This window comes from Phyllostomus discolor, chromosome 7 (genome assembly GCF_004126475.2).
Source record: "Phyllostomus discolor isolate MPI-MPIP mPhyDis1 chromosome 7, mPhyDis1.pri.v3, whole genome shotgun sequence".
Lineage (NCBI taxonomy): Eukaryota > Metazoa > Chordata > Mammalia > Chiroptera > Phyllostomidae > Phyllostomus > Phyllostomus discolor.
Genome location: NC_040909.2, coordinates 28,398,680 through 28,418,490, shown reverse-complemented (window position 1 = coordinate 28,418,490; position 19,811 = coordinate 28,398,680). Strand labels below are relative to the sequence as shown.

The 19,811-nt window shown below is 37.7% G+C and overlaps 1 protein-coding gene across 6 annotated transcripts in view; it reads left to right on the top strand.

The window, feature by feature from the left end:
* PIK3R4 (phosphoinositide-3-kinase regulatory subunit 4) overlaps nucleotides 1-19,811 on the top strand; it is a 58,692-nt gene that overhangs the window by 25,961 nt on the left and 12,920 nt on the right. For all 6 annotated transcript variants that reach the window (XM_028517983.2, XM_028517984.2, XM_028517985.2 and 3 more), the window contains 5 exons: nucleotides 1,943-2,146; nucleotides 6,515-6,716; nucleotides 8,675-8,862; nucleotides 9,627-9,837; nucleotides 12,110-12,275. In XM_028517983.2, the coding sequence (XP_028373784.1) occupies nucleotides 1,943-2,146; nucleotides 6,515-6,716; nucleotides 8,675-8,862; nucleotides 9,627-9,837; nucleotides 12,110-12,275 (971 nt within the window). The remainder of the gene's footprint in view (nucleotides 1-1,942; nucleotides 2,147-6,514; nucleotides 6,717-8,674; nucleotides 8,863-9,626; nucleotides 9,838-12,109; nucleotides 12,276-19,811) is intronic.

Genomic DNA, 19,811 nt, shown 5'->3' with positions numbered 1-19,811 from the left:
AGAAAAAGTCAAGAGGCTATTATGTTATGTATCATGCAATGCATAATATAGCACCCAGTGGTTCATAGTTTATTTTTGTATGTGAAATGTTGTAAAGCTCTTCGAGTGAAATATAGTAGAAATGATTATTGATAGACCTCTGCTTTTATTTTTAAAAGTATGACAGATTTCAGTCCAATTGAGCATATAAAACTTTTTCAAATGCTTGCTTTTTGGCCACTATTTGGTTCTGGTTTTCTTTTTTTTTTTTTTTTTAATCTAATGATGACAGCCCCTCTCTTGCCTAGCAGAATAGCACTTGATGAGGAACTCTGGGTCTTTGCTTTGTACAAGGCAGTTGTTTACCCGCTTTGTCAGTGTTCATACCTTTTATCTGCTAGACGGCCAACTATCAAAGTAGGTATTCAAATTGAGTGGACTGTTGACAGATAGTTCTGGCTGTTAAAACATCCTGAAGTATACTATTTTTACTAAAACTGTTTCTCTTTTGCAAATTCACATGTTTCTGGCTTTCTGCTACTTACATATCCCAGTGTACAGTCCCTTTTCTGGGAGAAAGTGGCCTTGGGTCTCTTCTGGAAATGAGGAGGATTTGGCTGTGCCTTCAGCTCTTTCTTTTCCCCATAGATTCATCCATTTTTGGGGATCATCATTCTTTATAGTGTGTAGAATTTTTTATTTTTACTCCAAGAACAATTTATACATGAAAGATGGATAATATTACTAGAAAATATGCCCCCTGTTTTGAAGTTTATTAGTTTCCTTGAAAATCAGGTCTAGAGATTCCTACTACTATTGACCACTTATTCCAGGGGTGTCAAACTCATTTTCACTTTGGTTGAGCCACATCAGCCTCACGGTTGCCTTCAGAGGGCTGAATGTAATTTTAGGACTGTATAAATGTAACTTCTCCTTAATAGTTAAGCGAGAGTTTGACGCTGCTGCTGGGCAGAAACAAGGTGCCGGGCTGGATAAACAAGGTGACGGGCCTTGTGTTTGCCACCTGTGACTTATACTATTTAGAAGTTTGTTTAGAAAATGTTTTTGTAACACAATGTGAAATGTTTCTGGGATTTAAGAATTGTATGCATTTTTGTAATAACTTTTAATTGTGATTTATTATTACAAATCTGACATATAAGCGGTTTGTTAAACTATACCATTCTGTTTTCTCAGAAATTCTTTTTAATTTTTTTTTTTTTTTTGCTTTTATCATTGCTTTATATTTTGCAAGGTCAGTATCAGGAGGTGAGAGGTTAATTATCCATATGTTTCATAAATCATACCTTTCTACAGTTTGATTTAGACAAAGATACCCTTATATGCTAGTTTCCACTGGCCAATTCACCATATAGTTAAATATATCTAAAGAAAGTCCTCTTGATTGCTATTAGTAGTGTTCATCCTTTTTATTACAAATGCATTGACAAGGAGAGTATTCTTGGGGACAATAAAAAGAAGGATTTTATGAACTCTGTGGAGAGAGTCATGTTTTTTTTAGAAGTAGTTGAAGCTACTGGGAAAACCTGGTGGCTGAAGGGAAGCCCTATGACTGCTGAGCATCTTTTCAGGATCAGCACTTCTTGGTGTTAGACCTGTGAACTGCAGGTACTTTTTAGACCTAGGAAGTCATCTGACATTTTGGTATCTAGAAAAACCTTCATTTTTCTGACCTTTCTAGCCTAGGTATTTATTATTAGTCTTCCAGTATCATGGGCACAGATTTGTGCTCAGATGCTAACAATAAAAAGAAGAAATACCTTAGTTCTGTAAAGGTCACTGGTATTCTTTTTTTCTTCTAAGCGAAAATTGCAGATGTTCATATCCTAGGTTTCCATAGAAAATAAATACCTGTGTTAACTTTACACAGGTTGTATCGAATGTGAAAGTAACTGTAAAAGTGTTGTATTTTTGGCTGATTCTTTTTATTTTTCTGCTACAGATTGAAAAAAAACTTGTTCTACTCAGTGTTTTAAAAGAGCCAGTAAGTCGTTCTATATTTGATTATGCTTTGAGGTCTAAAGATATTACTAGCTTGTTCAGACATCTGCACATGCGTCAGAAGAAACGAAATGGGTCTCTTCCTGATTGCCCTCCACCTGAGGATCCTGCCATTGCACAGCTTCTGAAGAAGTTGCTCTCCCAGGTTGTATCACCTTCCTGAAATCTTACATTTAAATGTGCCCTTCATAAAAACATTAAAGCATCCATTTAGCCATTACAGATATTTTTGGTTGCTTAGGCTGCATTCAGACTAAGGAAGTAAATAAGTCTTTTGTGCATTTGCTTTGGTTTCTAGGAAGTACTAGGATGATGAGAAGTTATTGAGTTGACCTAAATAAGGTAATGGGAGACCTAATAAGTTTCCTTGGTGATTACTGGCTGTATAAATGAGGGACAGAGTAGGTGTAAGCTTAGATTTAAGTAATGGTCTGTTTCATTTTCATATTTCACTAAAAACATAGTGAAATTTAATTAGAAGAAACATTACAAAGCACAGATACAATCCAAAAAATTCCTGGTTTATTTCAGTCCAAATTCAGAGAGTTCTCACTGCATGCAGACAGCTGCAATAACTGGGATTCATAATGCATCTTAACTTGAACAGACCAACAGTTTACTACTGTATCTTAAATGCCTTTGAATTTGGATCAATTAACAAATCTTGTTAGAACTATGAAGTAATCTGTATATTATACTTGGTAGGACCTCTTTAGAAATATTAACTCTAGATTCAGCATCCTGTTTTAAGAGGGATGGGTGGAACCTAGAGATTTCAAGATAGGAAAAAAATGATTAGAAATAAAGAATATAATTTTTGAATAAATGCTCTGTGAGTCATAAAGAGAATTCTGAGAGACAACCTTAATGACTGGTTTTAAGTCTGCAGTATGTTTTGGTTAAGAGAATGCTTGTCAGTCATATCTTGTCTAATGAGTAAAAATGATAAGAAAATGCTTCGGTTGCAAGATAGAATTTGATTAGTTTTGGAATGTCAGCCCTTTCATTTATTGTACTTGTCCAGTACAGTTTGATGTCCAAACGTTGGTTAGAGTGATTGAGCACATGAACAGTGGCCTATGGGAGGCCCGTCAGTAACCATTTTGGTTCTCGTAGGTCTAAATTTTGCTGGAGGCTAGAGCTGCCTCTGAGTGTCCCTTCCGGGCCAGTGGTTCTTTTTCCTGTATACCAGGAGACTTAATTTGGTATGACTTGAATTGTTAAAGAGCTCTTTCTTTGGGTTTTCTTTTAATCTTGGCTCTTATGATAGATGTATTTTATATTTTAGAAAGCAAAATATGGAAAATTGGATAGTGAATCATATTTTTCTGTTGTTTCTCCTAAGTAATTCTTAACAAAAAGATTTTAGCGTACATTGAAAACCACCCCAATTTAGAGATTTCTTTGGGCTTGGGTGGTGTGACTCTTTATTTTCTCCTGCAAATTCTGTATATTAAAAACCTCTGTTCTGTAATTTCTTTTTCATTGTAAGTCATTAGTTACTTCGTGGAGCCACTGTGGACTCTTGTTCTTGCTTTTCTTCTTGCTCTGGGTGTAGGTTTTGCCACTGATGTGGGTGGAGGGACAGAGAGGGAAGGAGCAGTTTCCATAGCCTTGCTGCTTCCTGCTGTTCTCCCCAATCCACTGTTGCTGCTCCCTCAGTGCCAGCCTCTGTGATGAGATCGTTAAAACTCACTGACTTCTGTTCCTCTACATGTTTGCTCGATGTGTTCATCTGTCTGTCATTTATCCCCTCATTTGCATGAGTGGGGAAAGAGGAACATGCAATCCCCTGGGGTTTTTTTCTGTTAATAATGGTTTTAGGAGACTCCTAAAGGTGATTACTCAGTTTCAAGGGACAGGGGCTGCTAGTAGAAGGAAGAGCAGGCCAGAATCTCAGAGATCCTCAGAAGTAGTAACAGCAGAAAAACACTAGCTTTCATTTTTGGAGGACCTGTGAGTCTCCCACTGTAGTTGGTACTGTCTCTAGTGTGTTCTTAAAATGTTCTTAAAATGAGCTTGAACAACAGATGTTATCCCCATTTTGTTGGTAGGGAAACTAAGAGTCAGTGAGGGTTGCTAGGTTGACAATGTTCACACAACTCTGTAAGTTTCGAAGCTGAGTTGTAAACCTAAACCTGTCTCACTCGAAAGCCCGTGCTCCTACACCATGCTATCTTGCTTCACAAAGCAAACAGAGGGCAGGGAGCTAAGGCAGAGAAGCTTGAGTAGGTTTTGTGTGGACTTAGGAAGACGTCCGTGTGCAGCTCATGTCTTCCAGCCACTTGCCAGTCTTCTCTCTGCCTGCACTTCTTTTTGGTCCTTGCACTACCTGAGTTTCTTGGGATTACTGGTAGAATTGAGTCCTTCCTAATGTCAGGGCTGCAGAGGGAAATGACATGTTTATAGCCTCCAGAAGTGGGAATTCTGAACACTCTATAGAATTCTTTTTTAACTTTTTTTTTATGCAGAGCTCTTTTCTGCAGAACTACACTTAAGATACAGCATGGGTAAAATAGGTCTTTCTAGACCAGCCTGCCATTGTTTCCATGGGAAAATAGTGCAGAGTTCCAGATAATAGACTTAAAGCACACTTTTGGAATATTCCCCATATGGGAGTTGGAATCTGCCTGTGCTGCAGATTTTCAGTGGGACTCAGCATCTGGAGATGACACATGGCAGGCTGTTTCAGGCAGGTCTCGTCTGCAAGAGCGCCCTGTTCTATTCCTGTCGGTTTGATCAGGCACTAACACAGAATACAAAGTGAGTTCGCTCCTTACTTTAAAAGTGACAAATGTTACTTTCTGTCTCTACAAATTTGCCTATTTTGGATATTTCATATGAATGGAATCATACAATATATGGCCTTTTGTATCTGGCTTCTTTCTCTTAAAAAAAAATATATATATATATACACACACATACATATACACACACATGCACACATACACGTATACATATATTTTATCCTCTTCCAAGGATATGTTTATTGATTTTAGAGAGAAAGGGTGGGGGAGAGAGAAAGAGAAAGGGAAACATTGATGTGAGAAAGAAATCCTGTTTATGCTTAGACCTGGGATCGGACCTGCAACCTAGGTATGTGTCCTAACCAGGAATCAAACCCACAACCTTTTGGTGTATGGGATGGCACTCCAACCAACTGAGCCACCTGGCTAGGGCATCTTAGCAAAATATTTTTAAGGTGTCTCCATATATCAGGTGGCATGTATCAGTGTGTTGGTCCTTTTAATGGCTCTTACAATGGCCCGCCCCCTTGTGGTCTAAAACAGAGCCCTCTCTCTTATGAACTAAAACAGACGAAAAAAAAGAATGGAACTCTTACTATAGCTAAAAAACTGTCTACTTTACGCAGATTTTATGAGAAGTTAAAAACAAGCAATATCAGGTTATTAAAAAAGTCAAGGTTCTCTCTGTGGTTACTATACTGTAATGCAATTTTATTATTTCTTAGCTTTCTAACTTTCTAGGGTGTGTTTGTCTTATGACTGGGTTGTGAGTATTGTCTTAAACTGTACTGGGATTCTAGATTGAGACCTTGGGAATTGCCATTTACATTTTATTAACTTTTTATTTGCATAATAAAAACATTCTAGAGGATTCTGTGTATGGTTGGAAAGTTAAGAAAATGCAGAATAGTTCGATTTATCTGAATACTGAAGTTGCACATTGAATTAATTATTTAGTATTTATTAGTGGCTACACAGTTTCAAGTATTCTAAGTGTCTTGGGTGGTTTAACCTGTAAAAAATATTCATAACCTGAAAAATATTCTAATTTTGTTAGATGGGTGCTAGCAATTATCCTTATTTTATAGATAAATAGGGGTACATAGAAATTGAATATCTTACACAAGGTCACACAGAGAGTAAGTAATGGAGCTGAGATTTGAACCTGGAGAGTGTGACTCCAATCATAGATTTATTCTAAAGTGCTAGTGGGTGTGCCGCTCACATTTGTAGTTCAGCCACCGTGTCTTGAATTCCAGAGGTATGTAGAATGTTCTCTGTATCTGAAAGTGCTTTCCCGTACAGCAGCTCATGTAATATTCTCAACACTTCCAGGAGCAAGGTGGAAGTAGGTGTACTTTCTTTTGCTTAATACTGTATTCCCTGGATTTTGGTTTAGATATGAAATGTTTATTTAAAGTTATATATTAAAAGATCTGCTAGATACCAGGCAGTGCATTCAGTTCTTTGGAGATTTCAAAGATGGATTATACTCCAATGCTCCCATTTAGTAAAAAAGTTAAGATGTAAATCATGATAGAGTGTAGAAGGTGCCCTAATGGAGAGAGTGTGCTCTGGCAGATAGGACTTGTGGGATATTGCTCTGTATTGATAGTTTCCTTTTCTCTTGCTGTTGCTTCATCTTACCATGCTGACTCTTAGAATTTTAAATTGGGTGGTGTGACCTTTCAGTTGTTAGTCATTCCGAGGGCTATTGTTACTGTTTGCAAAAATAGTGCATAACATGTGGTTTTATTTGGTTTTAGGGAATGACAGAGGAAGAGGAAGACAAACTGTTGGCATTGAAAGACTTCATGATGAAATCTAACAAAGCAAAGGCCAACATAGTGGACCAGAGCCATCTCCATGACAGCAGTCAGAAAGGTGTCATTGACTTGGCAGCCTTGGGCATAACTGGGAGACAAGTAGATCTTGTCAGAACCAAACAGGAGCCAGATGACAAGCGAGGTCAGTGCATTTGTGTGTTTATGTGTGTTCAGCATGTATTATTAGTTTTTTCATAAACCTGCTTTTAGCTTTAGTCACATATCTCAGATACAGAACTTTCATACAATGAGTGACTCTATTATGTAGCAGGGAGATTTGGGGGAGGAAAAGTGAGGAAGTGAAGTAACAATTAAGAAATTAAGTAACCTGCCAAAATCACAGCTCTGTATGTGTCAGAATCAGGATTCAAATCAAAGCCTGACTCCAAAGCCCTTGTAATAAAAGCTCTTGTAATAAAAGTATTGCCTCTGTGTAGAGGTGTGTGGTTGAAGATGAAATTCTATTTTTAATCCTGTTTAATGATTTTTTAAAATTTGTTGATTTTAGAAAGAGAGAAAAAACCCCAAAACATTGATTTGTTGTTCCACTTACTTATGCATTCATTGGTTGATTTCTTGTATGTGCCCTGACCCGGGATCGAACCTACCACCTTGGTGTATCTGGATGACACTCCAACCAACTGAGCTACCTAGTGAGGGCTCTATTTTTGAATCCTTTGAACTCTAACTCAAAGCCAGTAGTCTATATAAAATGAGATTTTGTTTTCTAGTTTGTTGTTATTAAGTAATGCCCAGTGAACTGAAAGAAAGAGTCTTGTTATTAACAATGGAATACAAGAGAGTGGAGACCAGAGCAGCCTTAACCATTTGAAGCCTCGAGATTTAGAACCGTCAGCTCTTGTAATGATGACAGTGACATTGATTGTATGAGGTTTTCAAGATCTCAAGTCTTTTTCTCTTAACGCTTTTTGGAGATGACTTCTGAGTACATGACTTTAAAAAATCCCTCTGTTCAAGTATCAGCTGATAAATTATGCTTAAAATAAACCTCTAACTGCCAAATTTGAGATGAAGTATTTATGACTATCAGTGGTTTGCATCCATAATACGTAAAGCACTCACAGATGAATAAGAAAAATGGAATCACCCCCACAGGAAAAATAGTGAAGGGCTTGAACATATGACTGATAGAATGGAAATGCATGTGTTTGGAAAGGTAAATAAAGAAATGTGAATTAAAACAATGGTGTGCCGTTCTCTGCCTGTGTGATTGCTGTAGCGGAAACTGATGATGCCTAGTCAGCAGGGGTGCGGGGAACCGCATTTCGTACACGGCAGGTGGGGTTATACATCGAATGTATTCTTGTTAGAAGGGAATGTCTACTCTTTGACTCTCAATTCTGGAAATTTCTCCTAAGAAAAACTGACATGCACGTGAAGGGATATATATAATAGTGTTCTCAGTGGGGGGAAAAAAGGAAATAATTGAAGTGTTCATTAATAGGGGAATGGTGAAAAAACTGTTCAACATATTTAGTTAAATAGAAAAGGCAAGTTATTTTTATAAAATAATATGGCAGTGCATTATTAAACTATATAGTTATGAGGTATACAAACTTATGTGGGTAATTCATGTAATATTTTGGTGATGCTAGAACTTTGTGTTACTTTATATACCTTTTGTAATCAGATGATTAAAAAAAAGGATTTCTCATCTGTTCATGTCAGGAGGTAGCTGTATATCAATTGATTTTTTAATTTCTTCTATTTTTACTTTGTTTTCCTAAGTAACCGATATTACAAATAGGTCCTATTTACCAGTGTGGTCAATGGCATTTGAAACATTTTTTATTGGTTGTTCATATGAGAAGTGGTTACTTGAAATGAGCTAGCCTTGGGAAACTAGGAAGCAATTAAGTCTAATTATGAACACCATTGAAAGTACATCTGTTCCATCTGCCCTAGGGATGAAGTGAGAGTTAATGGGTTATTATAGAAATATAAATAAATTAGAGATCATAAAGGACAAATAGGATGAGAAGTTCATTGCTGTCCTCCCCACCAAAAAAAAAAGGAATAAAAAAAGCACATACTGGTTTTCGAGGCTTCCTTCAGTCTATTCTGAATCTGTTTTCATAGCTAGAAAACATGTGAAACAAGACTCAAATGTAAATGAAGAATGGAAAAGCATGTTTGGGTCACTGGAACCACCGAACATCCCACAGGCCCTGCCTAAAGCGAGTGACCAGGAGGCGATTCAGACTGGGAAGCCTCCTCGTTCTGAGTCCTCTGCTGGCATTTGTGTCCCCTTGTCAACTTCTCCGCAGGTACTGTCCTCAGGCAATGGTCTCCCTTTTGTCTTGCAGTCCCATTCTTTTTGGGATGTTTGAAGGCTGTGTGTGCTGTACTGGAAAAATCAGTATAGTGACTTGTCCTCGAGATGATGTGTCTTTTTAAGACAGGTGTATGTTTAACTTGATAGCCAAGAGGAAATCTAGTTATTGAAAATACCGGAAAGGTCTTGTTTTAGAGCACTCATTAGTAAAGTTATCTGAAATTGTGGATTGAAGACATCATTATGAACTGTGGTTATAATTAGTCTGCAGTGAGCCTTTTAAATCTCTTTTTATTCTTTCTTTAGTATAACATAGTTATAGTTGTAAAATAACAAAAATACTTCTGGGAAGAAAAGTCCCAAGTTGGCCATGTGTGAAAATGTCATGTTGATTTTGATGTATGTGAAGTAAGTTTATAATCTAAGGTAACTCTTCCCTAGCCAGTCGTATTTTAAATGAAAATATTAACTGAACGAATGGATAAAATTCTATTTCTTCTTTTTACTTAATGAGGATTTTTGTTTAATGTTATTGCTGCACTGATAATTTTTTTTAACGGAGAAGTTTGGAAATGTAATATTTGTGGTTAAACTTCATTTTAACTAGGTTTCCATGAAAAACATGGATTTAAGTGGATTTAAAAAATTGGCACATTAATAAGGACAAAAAGCTGATACAATGAATAAAGGGAATATAGGTTGTTATCAAATATACTTTGCTTATGACATAAATACCTGTAATTGTTTGTTTTGCAGGTTCCAGAAGTGACAAATGTCCAAAGTAGAAAACCAACAATACAGGTTTTAAGTAGTACAATTTTACCGTCCACCTACCAGATTCGGATCACAACTTGTAAGACTGAGCTGCAGCAACTCATCCAGCAGAAGCGGGAGCAGTGTAATGCTGAGAGGATAGCCAAGCAGATGATGGAAAATGCCGAGTGGGAGAGTAAACCGCCACCACCCGGTAAAGCGCCATGGCTAGGGAGCTGTATTTCAGCCCATGCCGAAGCCTAGAATCTAATTCAGGGTACTGATAATTAACTGCCAGGCAAAGGAAGTAAGAACAAACCATTGCTTTGGAAGCCTAGTAGAAGTCATTATTTGTGGAGTTTGGATCTTCTTAGCTGTAGGGGCAACTAGCAGTGCCTTGTTTATTAGACCACTTAACTGTGGTAGCCTGTCTGCTGTCCGCTTTCCTCGCCTGTCACGTAAGGGTTCCGCCTGCCTGCTTCAGTGTCACGCCACTTCCTCGGTGGGTGTCGTCAGGCTTCTTGGAGTAAACTTCAATTTTTAACATCTGAAGGGGTTAACATTTTAATTTCTTTTTCAAAAATAGTAAACACAATTAGAAAATTGTGGATAGTTTGAAAAAAGAACAATATCACCAATATACCTAGCATTCAACAATTATTGACATTAAGATTTTGGGGAAACACTCCTATATTCTGAGAAGATTTAAAAGAAATTTAGAGATATTGCAGATGAAAATGTGGCTCAGCTATGTTGACAGACTTGCCTGGTTTAATGTGGTGGAGCTAGTCTTTGATGTTAGATTGGCAGATTTTGAAAAACATTTTAATGAGTTTCTATGTATAGATATTAATAATAAAAATTCATCTTGAAAACTGAGGAGAAATGCATAATGTGTTTATGTGTAGAGATTTAGAAATTATGTGAATTTCATGGGCTCCTGTTGTGAACTCAGGGAGAATGCTTGTGAAGACAAATGATTTAATATTTAGAAAGTATTGTTAAGTAGTAAGTGGCATGTCAGGTCATTCAAAATAAATATCCTTGAATATTTAAGTTGTTTCTGTAATATAGTTCAGTATTATTTACCAGTCCTGCTTTAAGAATAAAATAGGTTGACCGCAAACGTTCTACTTTATTTTATGGTAGAATCTATCTTTTTAAGTGGCATTTTACTTAAGTGGAGCTATGCATTTTATATAGTAATCACAGAAAAGGTGTCAAATTTTGTGGTTCAAGAATTGTGCGACGACTGTGGGGCTCATAATTTTTTTCTTTCCACACTTGAGTGGCTGTGTGAAATTGATTTTCTCTAGAGGGAAATGTTCAGCCTAGCCTGGGAGATTATCTAGACTTCATGACAAAGTGTTTCTGATCATTTTCAAATCTAGCATATCCTCCTTAAAAATCGTGTGCAGCTGTTCTTCCCAAACATGTGGGCTAGAAATCCAGTGGGAAACATTGTATTTTTTGTCTTAGAGTAAGCCAGGTTTGGAAGTAGTATTGGTTTCAATTATTGTTCGTGGCAAAAAATAATTTCATCCTAAAATGACATTATGATTACTTACTTAATTAGGCACAGTGCTAACTCCTAATATGGTATGATCTTCAGCATAGCTTTCTGTTTTGTTTTAAAACTGATTAATTTTAATGTTAAATGTTATACTTAATATAAACTTTTATTTATCAGACCTTAAAGACAGTTATGTGCTAGATATTGTGAATGATTCAGAATGGATAAGACATGGTCTCTTGGCTTCAGGGAATTTATTATTTACTAGAGGAAATTAATCATACATAAAAATGTGTAATAAAACAGAAGGGTATAGATGTCATAAAGTACTCGAAAATCTATGCGCATTCTGAGGCTGTAATTTATAATACCATTTATATTAACATGTTGGTGCCATAGAATAAATGATTGCAGGTAAAGGGGAAATCAGCCTTGGGTGTTTACCATGGACCTGGGACAATGTTAGACTCTCTGTACCTCTCATTTATTGTGGTGACCTTTTGGTTTAAGTAATATGTCCCTCATTTTACATTTGAGGAACTTGAAGCTCATAGAGTTTGAGTAAGTACCCTCAGCCCGATGTTTCTGGCACGGTGGACCTGGGTCTTTGAGAATTTCAGGCCCAGGCTGCCTTCCAAGCATCCAGTTTTCTCTGCGTCAGGATAGTCATTATCTCCTGCTACTACTGAGCAAGTAATCAGTTTTTCTCTGGGTAGCAAGTGACTGTTGTGCCTTCTCAAACGCTAGAGAAGGACTCAGGTCTTTCTAAAGCTATCTGGGCAACACTTAGTTGCTTTCTTGGTTGTCCTGGTAGATAATAGTATCCATCATGGTCTAGTAAACCACTCTGTGTTGGCTGTCTGTTGGTACTTTTTATTTAATTCTTATCATTATTCTCATGCTGGTTGTTGGTTATAGGAGGGGGGAGGGAAAGATTGTATTTGTAAAGATATATTCCTTTGCTTTTTCTCAGGGTGGCGTCCTAAAGGGCTACTAGTTGCACATCTTCATGAACACAAATCTGCTGTGAATCGAATTCGAGTCTCTGATGAACACTCGCTCTTTGCAACATGTTCAAATGATGGGACTGTGAAAATCTGGAACAGTCAAAAGATGGAGGGGAAGACCACTACCACCAGGTGAAATATGCTTTGGAGAGTCAATTCATTCATTAGGTTAACACAGTATTGGTTGTTCACATCATGTGTGATAGGCATTGTCTTAGGTGCCGGGGATGTAGCAGTGATAATTAGACAAAAATATATTTTATGTGGGAGGTGATGGACAATAAACAGTATACATAAAACATACAGTATGTTAGATGGTAAAATGTTATGGAGAAAAATATAGCAGGCAAGAGAGGGAATGCAGTAGGGGTGCAGTAGGGTAGAATTTTAAGTAGGTTGGCGAGAGAATACCTCACAGAGAGACTGTCATTCGAGGAAAGACCTGAAACAGGTGAAGAAGAGAACCATGTGGATATCTTGGGGAAAAGCATTCCAGGCAGAGGAAACAGGATTTCAAAGGCCCTGAGGCAGGAAGATGTTTAGCATGTTTGAGGAGCAATAGGAAGGTCTGTGTGGCTGGAGCAGAGTGAACAAGAGGGAAGAACAGGAAGGGCCAGGTTACATAGGGCCTTGTAGGCTGCTGCTCTAAAGGACTTTGACTTCTACTGTGAGGGCAGTGGGGAGCCTGTGGAGGGTTCCAAGCAGAGGAGAGACATGATCTGAATTAGATGGTTGAGAATAGACTGAAGAGGGACTGGACAGAAGCTGTTAGGCCTCTACAGTAATTCATGCAAGGGCTGGAGGTATTGGGAAATGATCAGATTCTGGGTATATTTTGATAGTAGAGCCAACCCGATTTGCTGAATGGATTAGATGGAGTATGAACGAGAGAAAAGTCAAAAGACGATGGAACGGCTAAGCTAACAAGGAAAACACATACTACCATTGCTTCACTGTTGTGGTTGAAATGGAGATAATTTATGACTTGAAATACCAAAATCTTTAAATATGCATGATGTGCTTTTTTTCTGTTATTTATTATTTAATAGTTTATTTTTTTCTTTTTTTAATTATATTTTATTGATTATGCTATTACAATTGTCCCAATTTTTCCACCCTTGCTCCCCTCCACCCAGGACCCGCCACTCCTTCAGGCAATCCTCACACCATTGTTTATGTCCATGGGTCTTGCATGTAAGTTCTTTGGCTACTCCATTTTCTGTAGTGTACTTTACATCCCCATGGCTATTCTGTAACTACTTATTTGTACTTCTTAATCCACTCGCCTCTTCACCCCTTTCCCCACACCCTGACCCATCTGGCAACCACCAAAATGCTCTCTGTGTCCATGATTCTGTCTCTGTTCTTCTTCTTTGCCTAGTTTATTTTATAGATTCAGTTATTGATATATATTTATTGCCATTTTATTGTTCATAGTTTTGATCTTCTTTTTCTTTTTTTTTAAGATAGTTTTTTAAAATTTATTTTTAGAGAGGAAAGGGAGGGAGGGAGATAGAGATAGAGAGAGAAACATCAATGTGCGGTTGCTGGGGGTCATGGCCTGCAACCAGGCATGTACCCTGACTGGGAATCGAACCTGCGACACTTTGGTTCGCAGCCCGTGCTCAATCCACTGAGCTACGCCAGCCAGATCTTCTTTTTCTTAAATAAGTCCCTTTAACATTTTATATAATAATGGTTTAGTGATGATGAACTGCTTTAGTTTTTTCTTATCTGGGAAGGTCTGTGTCTGCCCTCTGATTCTCAGTGATAGTTTTGCTGGGTAGAGCAGTCTTGGCTGTAGGTCCCGCTTCTCATGACTTTCAATATTTCTTGCCAATCCCTTCTAGCCTCAAAGTTTCTTTTGAGAAATCACCTAGCAGTCTTATGGAAACTCCCCTGTAGGTAACTAACTTCTTTTCTCTTGCTGCTTTTAAGATTCTGTATCTTCAATTTTTGGCATTTTAATTATGTGTCTTGGAGTGAGCCTCTTTGCATCCATCCCATTTGGGAGTTTCTGCTTCCTGGATTTGCATGTCTGTTTCCTTCACCAAATTAGGGAAATTTTCTTTCATTTTTTCAAATAGATTTCCAATTTCTAGGTCTTTCTCTTCTCTGTCTGGCACCCCTGTGATGCAAATGTTGGACCTCTAAAGTTATCCCAGAGACTGCTTACACTCTTCTCATTTTTTTGGATTCTTTTTTCTTCCTGTTGTTCTGATTGGTTGTTTTTTGCTTCCTTATGTTCCAAATCATTGATTAGATTCTCAGCTTCATCCACTCTCCTGTTGTTTCCCTGTAAATTGTTCTTTATTTCAATTAGTGTATCCTTCATCTCTGTCTGGATCTTTTTTATGCTGTTGAGGTCCTCACTAAGTTCCTTGAGCATCCTTACAACCAGTATTTTGAACTCTGCTTCTGAGAGATTGCTTATCTCCATTTTGATTCGTTCTTTTTGGAGTTTTGATCTGTTTTTTCATTTGGGCCATGTTCGTCTCCTCATTTTGGCAGCCTCCCTGTGTTTGCTTCTATGTATTAGGTAGAGCTGCTTTGGCTCCGTGTCTTGGTAATGTGGCCTAATGTAGTAGGTGTCCTATAGGGTCCAATGGCACAGCCTCCCCTGTCTCGCAAACTGGGTATGTGAAATGTGTTGGCTGAGTGCTCCCTCTTGTAGTAGTTGGGCTTTGATTGATGTTGGCTGGTCAGTGGGAGGGATTTACCCAGGCCAGTAAGTTGCAAGGATTGATTGTGACCACTAACCACCAACCTCCCCCCTCCATGGAGAATCAGCTATGTGGGGCCAGGATGGTGGTGCTCTGACATGGTCTATAGCTGTCCACTGGGTGTGCAGGCTCTGGGGTTTCCTGGGTGGTGTAAGCCAAGGTCAGCTCCCACATGTGTTCTGCCTGGGGCCACCCTGCCTGGGCTGTACAGCAGTCTGAGATGGCTGCTACTTGTGCTGGGTGAGGAGTTTTCCAAGCAAAGCCAACCTGTGAATCTAGCCTGGCTGCTGCTCGTGCCAGGCCTGGGGCCACTCAGCAAGAGGTACGAGGGCTGGTGGCTCACTGAGGCTGGCTGTTGCTTGTTTGATAATAGTTCAATTTTTTATTATATTTTTTCCATTGCCATTTACACGATATGATTTTGATAAGTGTGACTTAAGAAGTATTTTAGATTTCTACTACTTTATAGTTATGTCCTTACTTGATAGTCTGTTGGCCACCCCATCTCTTCCCCCAGTTCCCCTATTTCCATCTTCTTTGCCATATTCATATTCTGTGCCTAGTTTGGTCTCAGTCTGAAAAGAAAACCAGTAGAAATTAAAATTGAATCTCATGTACCCAAGATGATGTGGAAAATCTCTGGTGCTTTTCTTGTTATCACTTCATTAACCACGATTCACTACAAAGTAATCAAATAACTTTGATAACTAAAAGTTACTCCTTACCAGTCAGTTACAATTTTATGCTGTTAGTTTTTTTTTTTGTTAAAGAGCTCTGTATTTTATCCTGATTAATTATTGTTTCCATATTCATTCTCTTTGGGCATTGCATTGGTTAGAACATAAATCAGAAAATGTTAAAAGAATCCTGGTTCTGTGTAGCAATTTTTTGTCAGCATTTTATTACAAAATTTTCACACCTGTAAGAGAAGTCGAAAGTCTCACAGTAAATATCCATAGACTTGTCTCACAGATTCTGTAATTAATAATTTCCTATCAATTCATCTTTTTAAAATGTATTTCAAAGTAAGGTCTAGACATTAGTACACTTCCCCTAAAACCCAGCATGCATATTGTTAAACTGGAGCTCAGTATCATGTTGTGAAGTACATAGATCTTAAGTGAAGCACTCCATGAATTTTAACAAATATACCCATGCAACTTAAATTGCTCTAAAGATACAGAACATAAGCATCACAGCAGAATGTTCCACTCATGTTCCTCCACAGACAGTCCCTGCCTTCTCTCTCCTTTACAGCTGTTAAAAAAAATTTCGCCACCATGATTAGCATTTTTAAAAGTATTTTAAACATCTCTTCTGCAATTACTTCCCAAATGGTCTTTGTTACTGTCATCACCATTTGCATTCATTGTATCTTTTATTTAGGAGGATAAATTCAGTTGACATGAATAAACCTCTCAAGTAAGAGCATAGAGTCATCTGTTAGCTGTGCACAACCTCACTTGTTAATTCCCAAAGGGTTTTTATCACAGAGCCAGTGTCATATTTTACACAGTGGTATCTAAGTGTCACATTTCAGACAGTGCTTTCCCAGGAAATGTGGTAACTTAGCTGACTGTACAGTTGAAGTTTGTATGATGATTAGGAGATTGGATTTCTCCTGGATGCATCTGCTCTCTTGATTTGCCATTCACATCTGTTCTCGCTGCTCAGTGCAATAGAACTTGGCTTGAAGGTGCTTTGTTCCGGGTCCAGGGTGGGAAAGAGGGGAAGGGAACAGAATGTGTTGCTTTTATCACATGCCTTCATGAACTGATGAGGGGAGGAGGAGGCCATTATTATTGCCAGAACCCAGTGGGAAACAGCAGGTGGCTGGGATAGAGCAGTAAAACTGTGTTTCCTTAGGAAATGTTACTGGTACATTCTGACCAGTCAGGTTTTCCTCCATGTGTTACATTGGCTGACTGACTACCCAGGTCCCACTCCTAATATTCTAATTGAATTATTATTGGTGACTTAAGTCACCTGGATCTCAGCTCTGCCATTTTCTTCTTTTTTTATTTGAGTTTTACTTTTAGTTTGTCCCTTAAAGACTGCTTCTTGAGAAATTGCTGTTTAACTGTCACATAGATTTTTCAACTTAATAGTTTATTATATTCTAGATTATATTTTCCATATATGCTTCTTCTACCTTATTTTTGACTCATTTAGCTTCTCAATTTTAGGAAGATTGGTGCTTTTGGTACTCAATGATAGTAAAATATTTAACTGGAGTTTTGGCCCAATGAAGAATTGAAACAATTGAAGGGTGTGCAAGAAAGTTACCAGTTTTAGGTTAACATATTTAGAGTCACTGGTAGTGCTTAAAGGAGAAGTTTTTGTGTTGTACCACTGTTATGAAGAAAGGGGTACAAAGGGTTGTAAAGACCTGCAAAGTCCTGAGATCTGAGTCTCAGGAAATTGAACTTTGAGAATGGGAAAAGAGGGGTTAGAAAAGGAGAGAGAAGCAGCTTTTTAAGTTACATTAGATAGAGAGTTTTCAGGAAAGGACTTACAGGGAGCTCTGTCATGCAATCAAAAAGCCAAGTAGTGTGAAAAACCTAATGAAGTTTTGAGCATGCTCATGCAGTGCCTTTGGTGGAATGTAGCTGATGCATTTATCTTCCCTGAAGGGCTTTCTGACAGTATAGATCATAAGCCTTTATGAGTCCATAGCCTAAGGAAATAGCTAAGAACAAACTCAGAGATTTAGTTTTAAGGCTGTTGAGATGGTCTTTCTTTATAATAGTAGAAAATTAGAGGCAAACTAAAGGTTTAGCAGTAGGAGTGAAATTGGACAAAGTTATTATGGAAGTATAAAACTGATATTGTGGAAATAAATTTTTTTTATATGAAATATAAAAAGGTAGGTTTAAGAAGAGCATGTAGGGTTTCTGTTTTTGGAATTACAGTAAGGACTTCCAAAAATCTCCTCCTCCACAACAAACAATGAGTACACTGGCAAAAACTACCAAAATCAAATTTTTCAGAAGTCTGTAAATTAAAGTCCTGCATCAGTCCAGAATGTTATTTAAGGAAAACAGCTGATTCTCAGAACAGCGAGTCATATGGTCCTAAATTTTATCCCCTCTACCAAGCTTTGCAGTAGCTTTTGAAAACTAACAGTCCCACAACTACAGTAGCCATAAAAACAAGCAGTTCAGTAGCCACTCAAGGGGTTATACGTCCTTAGAAGTCCCTGAAAGCCCCATTTCCAGGGAATTGTCACTATTTGACCTTTCTATCAGCTGGCTCAAAACCTCCATTTTCCATGCATATCTTTTTTTGATCTGACCTGTACCTCATTTTTTTTGAGAAAAACTCCATCCACGGGACATTTGTTGAAATTATCAGTGCTCTTCATTTAACATTGCATCTGCTTGAGGTGGCATTACCTGTTGTAGCTAACAAGAGGCTCACAAAAAATCTGAAAGGAAGAACTAGGGGATGAGATGCATAGGGGCTTTTGAAAATATTGATGTATTCATGGTTGTCTGTAAAGCCACTTGCCCATGCAGAGTTGTGCACATGCCTGAGAAAGAACTGTGAAGACCCTGAATTCTTACCTCTGGTTGACCTCGAGACTCTGTGCAGGCAGGAAATGAGGGACAGGGCAGAGTTGTAAACTGCTTTGTTCAAGTTGTGCCACAACACAGACACAAAGAGCCTCCACAAAGGAACACTCAGTTCAAGGCATGCAAAGAAAAGTTGTCCAGTCATTAGCTGACAGCTAAGCTATCTGAACAAAGACTTCAGAGGCCACGCATTAGAAAGAATACAGGCATTATATATACTTAGTACAGGGAAGTCACAAAATAAATACCAACAACATTGGAATTTTATTTCTAAAGTTGATACATATTAATTAGAATGTCCAGTTTTGAACAAAAATTTACAAGCAAGGCAAAGAGAAAAGTATGGCCAGTACATAGGGGGAAAAAAGGCAGTCAGTAGAAATTGTATCTCATAATCCCAGACATTGGATTTACTACATAAAGAATTTAAATTAGCTATTAAAATATGTTCAACGAATTAAAAGAAACCTTGTATTAGGAATTGAAAGTATGAGAAAAATGTCTCACCAAATAGACAGTATCCATAAGAAGATAGAAATGATAAATAGAAAATCTGGAGTTGAAAACTATAACTGAAATGAAAAATTCACTCAAGAGGCTTCATAGCAGATTTCTACTGGCAAGAAAAATAACTGGAACTTCAAGATAGATTAGTTGACATTATCTAGTCAGAGGTACAAAAACTAAAAAAGAATTAAGAAAAATGAACATCGCCTCAAAGACCTGTGGAACACTGTCAAGTGTACCAACATACGTATAATAGGAGTCCCAAAAGGCAAAGAGAGAGAAAAAGCAACAGAAAGACTATTTGAAGAAATATGGCTTACAACTCCCCAGGATTAATGGAAAATATTAATCTGCATATCTAAGAAGCTCAGTGAAATCCAGGTAGGATAAAAAGCAAAGAGAAACGCACCAGACACATGATAAACAAACCATTGAAAGACAAAGAAAGATCTTGAAAGCAATGAGAGAAAAATGACTCATCATATACAAGAGAGCTTCAGTAAGGTTAACAGCTGACATTTCATTGGTAATGATGGAAACTGAACGTCAGTGGGATTGCATTTTCCCAGTATTGAAAGAAAAAAAACTGTCAACTTCTCTATATCCAGAAAAAGAAAGAAATGAAGACATTCCAAGGTTAAACAGGGAAGTTATTGCTAGCAGTTTTTTTCTAAAAGGAGTTAGTGCTGTAAGGACAGGACAAAGACAGCACCTTGAATCCACGTGAAGAAATAAACAGCATTACTACAGGTATAACATATGTGGTATAAATTGTTTTTTGCAACTATTTTTACCTGCTGTCTAATTTAAAAGATGACCTATAAAGAAAAATAATAAAACTTCATGAGCCCATGTACATATGT